We start from the raw sequence: 15,893 nt of genomic DNA on the forward strand, positions 1-15,893 counted from the left end.
AAGTCACATCTATGACAATTACAACAGACTACTGGACATCTCGAAATACAAATAGTGTAATGGCAATTACAGGACATTTCATAGATCTTGAATTTAATGTCAAATCTGTTCTTTTGAATTGCGTTGGGTATGAGGGAGGGCACAGCAGTAGGAATTTAGCAGATAATCTTTTAAATGTTGTTTCTTCTTGGAATACACCTGAAAAATCCATCTTGCTGTGCATTTCAGATAACGCTGCAAATATAAAGAAAGCGATTACTGTGGACTTAAAATTGAGGCATTTTGGTTGCTATGCACATACCTTAAATTTAATAGTAGCCGATGCTCTAAAGTTAATTCAGGAAGGGACCTTAAGCAAAATTAGTAAAATTGTGACATATTTTAAGCAAAGTGCAAACGCCAAACATAAATTCGATAATGTTCAACGACAACAAGGCAAAGAACCAAAAAAGCTCAAAATGGATGTAGCAACAAGATGGAACTCCACATATCTAATGCTAGAAAGATTTGTGGAGTTAGAAGAAGCAATACGAACAACTCTAGCATTAATGGATTTAGTTTCTCTGCCAGTCATTCCCACAGAGAACATTTATGACGAAATTAGTAATTATATTAAAACAATTTTTTGATGTAACTGAGTTAATGTCTGGGGAAAAATACGTCGAGATACGAAAATAGGGGTGGGGATCGGAAATCCCAAAAAAGTGAAGAAAAAAAAGAATGTGTTCGCAGTTTTCTCAAGAGATTAAACGGGCGCGAAAGTCATTACAAGCAAGCCTGTCAATAATTGCCAAGTTATGGAGAATGTTTAATCAGGAATACCCACAAACTCGAGTATCATATTTTATGTTCCATAAAATTTTTATACACGATTTTAATATTGGGTTTTCATCACCCGCCTCGGATGTGTAGTAAATGTACGCGACTAAAACAGCAGTACAAATTTGAAACAAAAGCTGAAATTATAAATCAGCTGCTAGTGGAATACCGCGTACATAGAAAACGTGCTTCTATGAGCTAGCTAAAGAGGCCCCAGAAAATAGTTTGAGTTTCTGCTTTGACCTTCAACAGGTACAGCCTCTTCCTCGGATGCCTTTTACTCACATCAAATAAGTTTATACGCTTTGTGTTGTGTCGAGCTGTTTTCGCGAAACCCAACATTCTATGTATGGACCGAAGATTATGCTGTGCGTGGCTCAACAGAAATTGCCTCAGCACTTTTTCACCATCTAGATTCACTTGACTACAATGGAATTAGAAAAATCAGACTTTTCTGTGATGGTTGTGCAGGCCAAAATAAAAATGCCTACATAGTTCATGCACTAGTGTATTGGCTGAAAAATAAGTCTCCAAAAAAATTGTCCGAAATCTCGATCACTTTTCCAGTCCGCGGACACAGCTTCATGGCTGCTGATCGTTGTTTTGGGAGAGTGGAGAAGTTGCTTAGGAGATAATTTTTAAAGAGGAATATATTAAATTTTATTCAGAAGTCGGGCAGGTGAAAATTTTAGGGACCGACTGGAAAATTTATAATGTAAAGGAACTAAAGAAAGTGTACAATAAAATTAAAGGCATTTCTGAAACAAAAAGAATTTTTATTACAAAAAGCAGCAAAAACCAAAATAATCCTAAGATTGAGGTGAATACTCATCTTTATTATCGGTTTGAACCTGCAAATTTTAATAAGCCGTGTCAGATGCTGAAGAAAGGAAAGGACGATAGCCACCTTGTCCTTAATATATTTATGAAAATGTAAATACGTTAATTATTCTCCTAGTTTTTGTACAATTTTTTAGTATTCTGTAGTTAAAGTTGATTCGTAGGGTTTCTTTAGGGTTGTACTTACTTTTGGTTTATTATTTTATAGTGTTTAGTTTTTAAGTAGTTCATCTTGTTCGAGAGCCCCATTTTGGTCCCAATTTAGGTTATTTAGGTTATATTATTGTAAATCGCTGTAGTTCTAATTTTCTAGAATTTGTATACTTGCTTGCTTTGACTGTCAGTATTCTCCTAAAATTATTGGTCTCTTTGAGCAAAAACAATGAAGATAATTCTAAATATTTCGAAACTGTTCCATTGGGTTTTAAAAAGGACGCGCTTCGTGACAATTCATTCAGTTTTAATTATTTAGTCAGTTTTTATATAAGTCAGAAATTGATGTAGCTGCTATTAAGGAAGTTTGACGAACAAAAAGTAGAACAAGAAGAACGAGACCGTAAACAGAAGGAAGAACAAGAAGAACGAAACCGTAAACAGAAAGAAGAACAGGAAGAATGAGACTGTAAACAGAAGGAAGAACAAGAAGAACGAGACCGCAAACAGAGGAAAGAACAAGAAGAGCAAGACAAGAAACAGGAATATTTACTAAAGACAATTAAATCTGACCTGAAGAAGGAAAATGAAGACCCGATAAGAACCATGAAAGATGACTTACTTAATTTAAAAGATAATCTTAAAAAAGAGCAAGAGGAACGAGACAGAAAACAAGAGGAACGAGTTTTACAACTTAAAGAAGATCTGGAGAAGAATCAGAAACAATTAATGACTAACTTTGAAGCAACGGTAGAAGAAGAATTGGGGCAAGTACAAAAAAAGATCCAAGAACTAGAGATGAAAGTAAAACGGACTCCTCTTCATCCGGATCCTGGAATGCAAACAATGATGAAAGTAAAGCCACCAAAATTCGACGGCAAAGAAGCATAGAGTACCTATTTGAATCAATTTGAGGCCGCTGCAAGGGGTAATCGCTGGCATAACGAAGAAAAGGTAATCAATCTTAAGCTAAGCCTTAGAGGAGAAGCTACAGAAATATTAAGAATGGTTCCGTCTGAGGATCAGTTCAATTTTGACGTACTGGTGCGTACCCTGGAGATGAGATACGGTGAAGCTCATCTACAACAAGTGTACCAGGCTCAATTGAAATCTAGAAGACAACAACCCGAGGAAGGACTCCAACAGGTTGAGGCCGATGTTGCTCGATTAGTAAATCTGGCTTACCCTTCAGCCCCAACAGATTTCCGAAAATAAATTTTTATAAATTCTTTTATTGACGGAGTTCGAGATCCAGATACTAACCACGCTCTAAGGATGGCTCATCATAAAAGTATTTCAGAAGCTTTGGCCCATGGACTAGAGTATGAGGCAGCTTTTCAAGCAACTAGAAGGCAGACACGAATAAGACAAATCAGAACTTCGAAAAGTGATCTCGAAGACCGCCTAAAGAAGATTGAATCATTATTAGCGAGGAAACCTAAAAAACCATTGCAATGCTGGAATTGCAGTGAGGAGGGGCACCTTAAACGTCAATGCCCCAAGTCTTTAAGAGATCCAAGGAACCAGGAAAACTTCAACTTCAAGCTGGCTGGGTGCTACCAAGCCCCATCTATAAGACTAAACCGGCTGCCACATCCTGGAGAGAGCTTGGTAGTACCGGGAAAAATATGCGGCCGTGAATGTGAGATGGTAGTGGATACAGGATCAAGTCATACTATCGTGCTGGACATCGTAGTACACTGAAGGCTTTCAGCACCACCCAATTTAATTCAGGAGTCTGCAAATGGAAAAAGGATCCCGATTCTTGGATTGCATGAAGCTACAGTCACCATTGGCTTAACAACATTCCAACAGCCAGTACTAGTGGCGGAAATCATGGATGATGTCATATTAGGATTAGATGTTATGAATGCTCAGCAGTTTAAAATGGATGTATATAACCAAATATTGACGACGAGAAATAAAGAGATTTTTATGCATCACCTATATGAAGATAAAGTAAATACCAGAGTCGTTAAGTTATTCAAGGATATTACCATACCAGCAAATTCAGAGATGGTGGTTAATGCTACAACTGGAGGAAAAGAGGGAGAAATTGTTTTAATTGAGTCCATGGAAAACTGCAAACTATATGGTCAAGGAATATTTCCAGCCAAGACGTTATCTACGCAGAAGAAATCTACTGTTTTGGTTCGAATGGTAAATTTAAAAGGATATGATCAACGATGTTAGAAGTCGTTATTCAAATAGACCTTTTCCTGTATGTTTACAAAAGCTATTTGAAGAATCTTCTGCCAATTTAACCATGGACCAGTGTAGTAAATGGCGACGTCTTCTTGAAGAAAATCAAGATGTGTTTTCCTTGCACGATAATGACCTGGGAAGCACTGATTTGGTGCAGCATCGAATTAACACTATGCTCCGATTAAACAAGCAGCTCGAAGAATTCCGATAGCTAAACAAAGAGAAGTTTCCTCAATGCTTCAGGAAATGAGGACACAAAGAGTGATAGAACCTTCTTAGAGTACTTGGACATCTTCAGTTGTGCTAGTGAAGAAAAAGAATGGATCCACTAGATTTTGTGTAGACTATCGGCGACTGAATGACATTACCAAGAAAGACAGTTATCACCTACCAAGAATTGACGACACCCTGGACACGCTATCAGGTTTACAATGGTTCTCAACGCTCGATCTAAAGAGTGGATACTGGCAGGTAAAGATGCACCCAGAAGATAAGGAAAAGACCGCATTCTCGACTGGAACAGGACTTTGGCAGTTTACAGTAATGCCCTTTGGACTCTGCAATGCTCCAGCTACCTTTGAGAGACTTATGGAAACATTTTTACGTGGAATGACTTGGGAATCATGTTTAGTTTATCTGGATGACGTCATCATAGTGGGAAAAACATTTAAAGATCATTTAAAGAATATTCAAAAGGTATTTGTTATACTACGAGAGGCCAACCTGAAGCTAAGTCCTAAAAAATGTTGCTTATTTCAAAAAGAAGTTCGATACCTTGGCCATGTAATATCAGAAAAAAGTGTCAAGACTCATCCAGATAAAGTAGAGGCAATCGAAAATTGGCCACGACCCACTAACAAACACCAGTTAAGAAGCTTTCTGGGCCTTTGTACCTATTACAGAAGATTTGTAAGAAATTTTGCTAATCTTGCAAAGCCTCTACATAAGCTCACGGAGGACAAAATGGTATTTAGTTGGTCAACAGACTGTGAAGAAGCATTTCAACGGTTAAAAAGAGTACTATGCACATCTCCAATTTTAACATATCCGATTCCTGGACAAACTTTTATTTTGGATACCGATGCAAGTAATGTTGGAATTGGGGCCGTTCTATCACAAAAATATGAAGATGGCGAGCAAGTGATAGCTTATTTCACTAAAACGTTATCAAAACTAGAAAGAAACTATTGTGTCACCAGACGAGAGCTATTGGTAGCAATAAAAGCTATTGAATATTTCCATAAATATTTGTATGGTCAACGATTTATCCTGAGAACTGACCATGTTTCGTTGAAATGGCTGTTTCAGTTTAAAAACCCCGAAGGACAAATAGCAAGGTGGCTTCAACGATTACAAGAGTATGACTTTACAATAGAACATAGAACATAGGAAAGGCGAATATCACCAAAATGCCGATGCTTTATCGAGAAGACCCTGTATTGAAACATGTCAACATTGTTTTAAAAAAGAATCAAAACAGCATCCAGAGATATTTACTTGTAATCGTATTGGCCTTCACAGTTCTAAAGAGTGGGATGTAGCTAGTTTAATCCAAGATCAAGATGATGACCCAGTATTTGGTCTTATTTACGAACTGAAATCTCGAGAAATTTCAAAACCAGAATGGAAAGATATTTCTGACAAATCTCCGGAACTAAAAGCTTATTGGCCTCAATGGAATTCATTGGTTATAAAAGATGGATTGTTAAAAAGAGTCTGGGAGAGCGTAGATGGAAAAGAAAAGACATATCTGACAGTCCTTCCTCGAAAACGGATTCCGGAAGTTCTTGAAGCTGTTTATGGCGGTGTCGGCGGAGGACATTTTGGAGTTAGTAAGACCTTGGCAAAAGTGAGAGAACGGTTTTACTGGCTGAATAGTCATCACGCTGGTGCCGATAGTGTAAGCAGTGTTCGTCAAGCAAGGGCCCAAGAACCCGGACAAGAGGAAAGATGATGCAGTATCTTGTTGGTGCACCCTTTGAACGAATTGCCATAGACGTAGCAGGACCCTTTCCTACTAGTAGCTCCGGAAACCGATATGCTCCTGTTGCTATGGATTACTTTAGTAAGTGGCCCGAGGTTTATCCGATTCCAAACCAAGAAGCAACGACAGTAGCTGAAGTGCTGTTTCAGAACTGGATTTGTCGATTTGGTGTACCCAGAGAGATACATTCAGACCAAGGAAGGAACTTGAGTCACAAATATTCCAACAAGTATGCCAGTTGCTGGGAATCAATAGGACCCGTACAACCCCACTACACCCTCAGTCTGATGGAATGGTTGAAAGATTTAACCGCACATTTAAAACCTATTTGAGGATGGTGGTAAACTCTAAGCAAACCGACTGGGATACCTGTATAGAACCATTCCTATTGGCATATCGTTCTTCTATCCACAAGTCAACTGGAAAAAGCCCGGTAAAAGTTGTCTACGGTGATGAACTTCGTTTACCTTTGGACATTATTACTGGAAGACCCCATAAGTCTGTAACCCTTGAGGAGTACGTCGATCATTTACAACAGCGTTTACAAATTGTTCACGAACAAGCACGGGATAAACTTCATCTAGAAAGTAACAGAATGAAATCACGTTATGATATAAAGGCAAATTCTACCGGTTTTAATCCCGGGGATAAAGTCTGGTTATACAATCCACGGAGGACGAAGGGCAAGTCAGCAAAGCTTCAGAAGGATTGGGAAGGTCCATTCAATTTGGTCACCAGAATCAACGACGTGGTGTACCGTATCCAGCGACATCCGACAACGAAGATGAAAATTGTAAACATCGTCCGGCTAGCGCCCTATCATGACTCAGATGGTCCCATGTTTGATCAAACTTGAGAGGGGAGCAGTATTATGAAAATGTAAATACGTTAATTATTCTCCTAGTTTTTGTACAATTTTTTAGTATTCTGTAGTTAAAGTTGATTCGTAGGGTTTCTTTAGGGTTCTACTTACGTTTGGTTTATTATTTTTATCTATTGTGTTTAGTTTTTAAGTAGTTCATCTTGTTCGAGAGCCTTATTTTGGCCCCAATTTAGGTTATATTATTGTAAATCCCTGTAGTTCAAATTTTCTAGAATTTGTATACTTTCTTGCTTTGACTGTCAGTATTCTCCTAAAATTATTGGTCTCTTTGGGCAAAAACAATGAAGATAATTCTTAATATTTCGAAACTGTTCCATCGGGTTTTAAAAAGAACGCGCTCCATGACAATTCATTCAGTTTTAATTGTTTAGTCAGCTTTTACCTTGGAAACAATTAAACGACAGTTAGGGCGAGTTAGGTTAGTATTTTTGACGTTGACAATAAAAGTGTGTTCCCGAATTTCGTTACAATATTATAGAGCCCAGAAACTGTTTGCCAGATAAAAAGAAACCTACTATTAAGAAGCTTTTGAAAGAGCTCTTTGGTGAAAATTGGATGTCACGAGCAGACCTAAAATGGTATAAAGATTTACTCATATCTGGTCCATATCCAGGTATAGAAACACACGACATGGAAGAAGATGAGGGTGAACAGGATCAGCCATGTGACCGTTTAGATGAAGAAGCTGCTCTTCACATTTAAATATTCTGTTTTTTCTGTTTTTTTTTTAATTTCTTATCTGTGTTGTATTTTTACAATAAAAATGTATTTTTTGTTTCAGTTTAAAAATTAAAAATAATGATTTCTTGCGTTTAATTTTTTTTAATTGCATCAAACAACTTCCCTAAAACATTCCAAATAAACTTTTTTCCCCATTTCTATGTATTAAGGCGAACCGATGAAAAGTTTTTTTTTTGATTTCTGAACATTTTTTTAAAATGGATATAGCCGCTTTTGAACGCAAGCTCCTCAATTACATATTTTGAGTTTGTGACTCATATGTATAGAAGAAAGTAATTCTAACAAGCAAAGTTTTCGTTAAAGACATACATGTGAATTTTAAGAGACTTTTTTGATTTATCAGCCTTTTGATTTTATTTATATTTAAATATAACAGATATATAAATAATTTCAAAAGTTTAGATATATGTTTTCAATCTTACGTGGGTTTAGTTGAAGGACGTTTTCTGAAAAAGAAGAAATATTTTAGAACAACAATTTAATGCCTTTAAGTAAGAACAAACATTTTTATTTGTCATTATTTCAATATGTTTTACTTAATTTTTACAACTTGTAAAGGCAGTATTTTTTTATTATATTTTGTTCTTTATAAAAAGAAAAATATTCATATTATCATAATAAGTAATTGAATTAGTATTTACATTTTTAAGCATAAGAGACAGATTCCAAAAACTTGTTTTTTTTACAATAACGTGCAAATTAATCAATAAATATAGGTTACAATTACACTTACGTTATTGCTTCCGCATAGCCAGCATAGAAACACAATACCGAAAGTAGTATTAACTTGGAGGAATACATGTTTTGGCTGTTGTGATATCAGACATAATTCAAATCAGAAACCCTCATGCTTTTAAAGGATTTTTTCTCGACGCTTGATGGATTTTAATACTTTTACGGTTATTGTTTTCTTTAATCATGTTATACAATATTTAAAAACTTTTTAATATTTAATTAATTTTTTTTATTGTGGTTACCCCAATTTAATTTCAAAAAAATTAATTGAAAAACATTTAATTACTTTTTGATAATGCAATTTTATTTTACGGTTTATTAATTTTTTTTCTTTTGTCTACCTAAGGCATGTGAGAATGTATTAACTTTTTACATAAATTGTTAATTAAGGTTAACTTCTTTCCTATAAAGATGGAAGACCTACGTGGCGTCCTTACCTATTACTTCTAAATATTTAAACGTAAATATATTATCAAAACTACCAGCAAATTTAAACCAAACATAATGAGTTCTTATTCTCTTGTGTTATTGAACATTCAGTCAACATGTAATGAAACATCTGAACTTTGAATAATTTTAAATAACTTATGAAATTCTGATATTGTTCTACTTACTGAATATTGGCTCAAATTAAATGAAAATGTGTATATTCCAATTTGTGTTGTACTATCTAGTTCCTGTACAACAGGACTTTACTATAAATACGACCGATACGATAAATTACGACCATCAACTTAATTTTTTGAAATGAATGCACCTTTTTTTATTTAATTTTTGAATTTCGCGTGGAATTCTACGTATGTTTCATGCATCATGTCCTATACCTAAAAAAGTCAACAGTTATCGAAAAAAAGACGACCAAACATTATTATTGAAGTTCACCTAAGGCGCAATTCACACAGAACGGGCGTATGGCGGTGGCGTGGGACTGGCATGGACCGGACGTACAACTCACATAGAAAGGCATTCAATGTGATTATTGTTATTTATTTGTTACATACATGACTGTGTAGTAAAGTTACAATGCTTTCGGATGACAAAGATGATCAAGATATGTTGAACCTTCTAAATTTAGCAAACATTCAAAGGCAAAGTAGTTACTGAATACATTCCTTGTGGTAATATAAAGAAAAAACTAGTGGTTCGTTTAATTTTATGCGAGAGCTCAGAATGTACCCTGAATGTTTTCAAAGTTTTTTATAGAAAGAAGGTCCAGAGTGGTTAAAGGAAGATGAAGTAAATTGGCCGAAGGATGAATTATTTGATGAAAGCGATAACGTTGCATGTTTGGTTCAGGTTCCAGAAAACATAAAGTTAGATATAAATCCTATTTTTGACCTGGGTGAACTAAGTAGCTTGGGAAAAATTTACAGGATCACAGCAGACGTAACAAGGTTTATTAATAACGTCAATAAAAATAAATAAACTTTATGCGGAGGCATTTCCGCAGGTGAAATAACGCGAACTGAAATGTATTGGAAAAGGATTTGTCAACTACGATGAGTTGCATACAATAGTGTGCGAGGTGGAAATTACCGTAAATTCAAGGCCATTAACATACATAGATGAAGATCCAAGTAATTTAATTATATTATCCCCTGCTAAGTTTTTAATAGGCCAAAAAACTTTAGGATTTACTATGGATTTTAAAAACTCAGATAAGCGAAATGATATATTAAAATCTTGGAAGATGAGGGAATCCATAATATCAAAGTTTTGGAAAGTATGGATGGAAGATTACATTTTAAATTTAGGATCGGCTCATCATGTAAGAAATGCAAAAGGGTCTTTGTATAAGGTCGGAGACGTAGTACTTTGGCATGATCAGCAACGTCCTAGATTAAGCTGGAAGCTTGCTCGAGTAACCGACTGTTTCATAGGACGCAATGGCAGAATTCGAGCTTGCGAAATTCAGGTTTCAGATGGTAAGCGTTTGCGGCGTCCAGTGTAGCTTCTTTACCCTTTAGAACTAGATGCAGTTGCCGCCGGGGAGGATGTTAAAAATTAACTCTTTTCGCGCCATAAAATCCGTAAAGACTCACAAAGACTTCATTGTGTGGACTTATCAGTGCGGCTTGTTTTAAAATAATATTCTTAGTAATAGCAGTAAGCATTTTTGTCAACGTTTAATTGTTGTAGTTTTTAGTTTTGAGAAAGGAAGTTAAAGCAGTATTAAGTAGAAGTTCGGTGAATAAACACTTAGTAACGACTCGGGTTGTTTTATTTACCGGTTTCAGCGGATCAGCGAAATATTTTCACAATTCTAGTAAAAAGTATAATGTTTTTAGCCCTCATCTGTTGCCTTATTCATTTTTTTCCTAATAAATATCGTAACAAAAAGTATTGGACATGCCAATAAAAATATGTCATGTTTTTAGCTATTGAAGAATTGAAACAGATCGGCTAATCAAAAAAGTTATTGATAAATAAATAATGTTTTCTTTACCTATTGCCTTCATTTCTTTCGCAATTTTTTCCCATGGCAGTTCTTGGACATTTCTGTTTGAATATTCCGGACTTGTGTTGTCATAGATGCCTGGAAATTTCTCAACTAATAAAACAAAACGAATATTAAATTCTGGACTGTCTTCCATATTTAAATTTGTCAACAAACACACATACAAAATGCAAGTAGCACGTGGCAAAAAGTAGAACAAGCTCTATTTTTAACGACGTGGCGTAGCAAGCTGCATGATGCCACTGCCACTGTCATTTTGGTGTGCTCTGAATCATTCGTTGTCATTGGTTTCATTTAAAGTAACATGCTAGATGCGCGCTACTTGCTACTTGTCACGCCATTTTGGTGGGCGCTCTCCCTAAGTGAAGGTCTCTCTCGCCTTGTGTGAATTGCGCAATTCACACACAACGGGCGTATGGGGGTGGCGTGGGACTGGCCTGGTAGACGCATGTGTCACTTGCATGTTCGCTTATGGGGCTATACAGATAGAAATGGCGTGGCACAGGCGTAATAAGTCACGCCACCGCCACGTCACTTCGACGCCACGAGTGGCCTACACTAGTGGTATATGCCAACAGCGTTTATATTGCAAATACCAAACAGCGGTTTATATTGCTTCTTTTTGTCTATTTGGTAAAATGCGAGATAAATATTTATTTAATACGAGTTCTGTGAAGACGTGCAACAGTATGCAGTTCTATACGACCATAAAAGGTCGGATTACTGCAAGAGAAGTACACAAGATCAAGCATGGGAAAAAATATCAAATAAATTCAGTGAAAATGGTAAGTATGTGTTTATTAACAAAAGATATTTAAACTCGTATTTACATTAGAAATTATACTTTTGTTTCAGTAACCGAGTGTAAAGACCGCTGGAAAAACATACGAAAAAGCTACTCAAAATATTAAACAAATTAAAAACAATATTAGGACAAGGAACAAAACGAGTCAAAGAATATTATTTGGCCCCACATCTCTCCTTGTTCGATCCTTTCTTGAAGTCTTGTAAAAGCAACGTGGATCAAGAGTCTGCCGACGCGTCATCGAGCCACCACGCAGCTGAAACGGGGTCACAATTTAATGAGTCTAAAAACAACTCCAATGCTAATGTACTCTTACCTTATAAGATTCTATCCAGTCGTTCCTCTCGGTCACCTGTACCATCTTCCAGTACGTCTATCGATGATCAACCGATAGCAATGAGAGCACCTAAAACACTACTACAGAAAGAAGATGATTTTAGAAAAAAAAGAAGTTAGCAGCCTCAACGGCTATTAATGAGGTCAACCAGCAAGCTTACCAGTACTTTGAAAAAAAGCAATAATTGCTGGAGATCCAAAACAGCAGGAAAAGGAATGCCACAATCGATCCTCCTGACCTAGAGCTGGCGTTTTTAAGTCCATGAATTCTGTTCAGAAGCGGCGTTTCAAAATTGGAATTTTGAATTTAGCCGAGCAAATACTATCCTCAACCATTCCTGAAGCCTCTACTATCCCAATGGATAGTTCAATAGAATATTCAATCCAAGATTGAATATTCGGTAAACAGAAAACTAGATTCAGTACCGCACAGGAACACGAATGAATTTCATTTGAGTAAATTTATACAATACAATAATTAATATTAGGGTAATATTATCGTTATTTTTTTGTTTCAGATTAAACAGAAATAAATTCACTTAAATATATTTTCTTCAACTAACCTCAGCGTTATTAACAACGTTTCCTCTGAACTGACAAGTCCTCTTCAATTTGTAGGTTTCTTCTCAATATTAACCCTTACTAGTATTTTATAAAAATATTGAATAGACAATCAATAGAAATTTTGAAAACATTCAGGGTACATATGAGCTCCCGCATAACAATAAACGAACCACCAGTTTTTTCTTTATCTAATCACAAGGGATATAATTAGTAACTCATTTGCCTTTGAATGTTAGCTAAACTTACAAGGTTCAACATATCTTGATCATCTTCGTCATCCAAAAGCATTGTAATTTTACTACACAGTCATGTGCGTAGCAAATAAATGACAATAATCACATTGAATCCTTTTCTATGTGAATTGTGCGCGCCTCGTCCGCTCCATTCCAGCTCCACGCCAGTCCCACGCCACCGCCATAAGCCCGTTCTGTGTGAATTGCATCTTACGAGTCACCTTATCTCTGAGAATTTTTATACAGAGCAAAATTCGATTCATTCGTTTTTTTTTATTGTTGGCTGGTGACCGTGTATTTTCATGGAAACTGTATGACAGTTGTACGCCAAACAGATATTGTCAAGTGTGAAGTGTACGAGCAAAGTTGCGGTTTTCACAATGAGAAAGTTAACGGAACGAGAAAAAATAGAAATTCTGTGCATGGTTGGGTTTGGTGATAGAACACGTACTCAAAGAGAAGCTGCTCAATTATTCCATGACATCCATCCTGATCGTCCTCCGATATGTCAAAAGGTGGTGAGTAGAACAAAGGCTAAATTTAGAGAAATCGGTCATGTTAGAGATCTGCCGAAATCTGGTCGTCCTCCTCTAGATGAAAATGAACAACCTGACGTTTTGCTTTCTTTGGAAGAAAATCCATGCACTTCTCTGTCGCAAATTGGGGCACATTTACACATGGCGAAATCTATAGTTCACCGAATAGGTAAAAAGCGCAAATATCACCCCTACTAAGTTATTCCTGTGCAAGAGTTATTTGATGACGATTTCGATAGGCGAAATGAGTTTTGTGAACGCTTACAAAACATGTGCAATCTAAATAATAATTTAGTAGCAAATATTATTTTTTCCGATGAAGCCACATTCTGTTCGAATGGTAGTGTAAACAGACAAAATTTTCGATATTGGGCAACAGAAAATCCGCATTGGATGATGGAGGTAAACACCCAGTACCCTCAAAAACTAAATGTGCGGTGTGGAATAGTGCGCGGAAGAGTAATAGGTCCCTTTTTTTTATGAACAGACTTTAACGGGACAAGTGTATCTCGATTTTCTCCAATTTCAATTAGTTCCAGTATTACTAGCTTTATTTCCAAATCCATTGGACCCAGACTATCTTGACGAAGAACTAATTTTCCAGCAAGATGGCGCTCCTCCGCACTATGCTGCCACTGTGCGTACATTTTTGGATGAAACCTTTCCCAATCGGTGGATAGGAAAGAGAGGACCCATCGAATGGCCTGCTAGGTCGCCAATGAACCAATGGACTTTTTTTTTGTGGGGATACCTCAAGTCGAAGGTATTTGTTAATAGGCCAAATAATCTAGTCGACTTGAAAGAGAGAATTCGCAGAGCAGTGCGCGCCATAACTCTGGAAATGATTAAAAATGTGCAACAAGACTTTATTGATCGCCTTGGATATTGTCAAGCCGTGAATGGCAACCATTTTGAACATCTAACTTAATTTTTGTTCTTTTTTTATTTGTTACATGAATCGTCTTTTTTTCGATAACTGACTTTAGGTATAGGACATGATGCATGAAACATACGTAGAATTCCACGCGAAATTCAAAGATGAAATAAAAAAAATGTGCTTTCATTTGAAAAAATTAAGTTGATGGTCGTAATTTATTTTTGAGCAACCCTGTATATACAAACTTCACGTACAAAAATACGCAACTTAAAATAAAAATCGATGGGTCCCAAAAAGTAGTAGCAACTTTGTTATTTTAAATAAAATACCCTGTATATTATTTTATTTTCTGATCCGCTATCGCTTTATGATTGCTTTTGTATAAGGTGTTTCTATACCTATTTTTAGTGGTTTTCGAGAAATTAATTATTTTCTTTATTTTTTGACCAAACATGTAAATAAATTTTTACTACGGCACTGGAACACGCAAAAAATTGATATTATGAGCGTAATTTACGGAAATATTGTAATAATAATAATAATAATAATAATAATAATAATAATAATGCCCGTGGGGGGCCGGGGTAGAATAGCCTCCTGGTACGTTCTGCCTGTCGTAAAAGGCGACTAAAAGAACAACCTGGACCACCAGGGTTAAATGGTGATACACCCATGGAAATGGAGACACGAAGCGGAAGATGCCTCGGAGAAAGGTCGCTGCCTGGGGATCGCCAGGGCATGTCTGGTGCTGGCGCTGGACATGACAGTATGCGGAGCGTCGGTGGCAGGGAGTTAAGGAAGCGGCAACCTGTCATTCAAGAAACTATACCTCCTCCTCTTCAACAACAAAACGACCAGGAGGGCCCAACACCATCACGAGCCCCCCTCGCTGAAGGTGCTGCGCAGGAAATTCATCCAGCGCTCACCCAGGCGGGACTACAAAGACAGCGCATGAAATGGACATCTGCGATGAATGAAACCGTCATGCGCAGCTTATATAAAGTGACCAACCTGGGACGAGAAATGATCGGCTACACACAACCTTTACATGCCGAACTTAGGAGAATCTATTCACATCTCCAAGTCACCGAACAGAGAGTAGCAGACCAGTATCGAGTAATAATGCGTAATCACCTAACTCCAGAGACAAGACTCAATACCATTAAAGAAGAAATACAAGCGCAAATTAACAACGAACAAGACCCCGCTAACAATGAACCAGCTGAGGAGCAACCTGTAATAGAAAACGTATTAAATAACACACAGCAACCTAACACTACCGAAAACACCCAAGAGGACAATTCTAAGCTATATCACGAACTATCTGCAGAAATGGCAAGTGCGATGCTAGAATTTGAAGGAACCAACCCACTGATAAGACCCAAACTTCCAAAAGTAAACTCTTCAAAAACACTAGGTCAAATTATGGAACTTTTAAACACCAAAATTCTTCCACCTTATCTTTTAAATATTAATAACATGCAATCTCTTCACCTTTTAGTATATAGCGTAGCAACTGCCGTTGCTAAAACCATGAAGATTAAGATAAGGACCCACAATGACTCTGCAAGAACCGAGACCAGACTTCAACAAAAAATTCAGAGGTTTCGGAAAGATATCGGCCAACTAATAGAATATCTGAGGGGTACACGAACAAACAGACTAAAACAGAAAGTTGATGAAATTTTTCAGAGAAACAACTTACACACTCGGCATGAACCAGA

The 15,893-nt window shown here is 36.7% G+C and overlaps 2 protein-coding genes across 3 annotated transcripts in view; one reads left to right on the plus strand and one right to left on the minus strand.

Annotated features, from left to right (window-relative positions):
• Positions 1-8,498, minus strand: part of LOC126739060 (uncharacterized) — a 65,247-nt gene extending 56,749 nt beyond the window's left edge. The window contains exons 1-2 of one of the 2 annotated variants that reach the window (XM_050444582.1): positions 8,359-8,498; positions 8,048-8,071 (exon numbers count right to left, since the gene is read on the minus strand). In XM_050444582.1, the coding sequence (XP_050300539.1) occupies positions 8,048-8,071; positions 8,359-8,426 (92 nt within the window). In that variant the 5' untranslated portion in view covers positions 8,427-8,498. The remainder of the gene's footprint in view (positions 1-8,047; positions 8,072-8,358) is intronic. The other variant, XM_050444583.1, reaches the window with a different exon arrangement.
• Positions 1-15,893, plus strand: part of LOC126739042 (adenylate cyclase type 3) — a 1,002,544-nt gene that overhangs the window by 540,319 nt on the left and 446,332 nt on the right. The gene's annotated exons all lie outside the window — the stretch shown is intronic.

Source organism: Anthonomus grandis, chromosome 8 (genome assembly GCF_022605725.1).
Source record: "Anthonomus grandis grandis chromosome 8, icAntGran1.3, whole genome shotgun sequence".
NCBI lineage: Eukaryota > Metazoa > Arthropoda > Insecta > Coleoptera > Curculionidae > Anthonomus > Anthonomus grandis.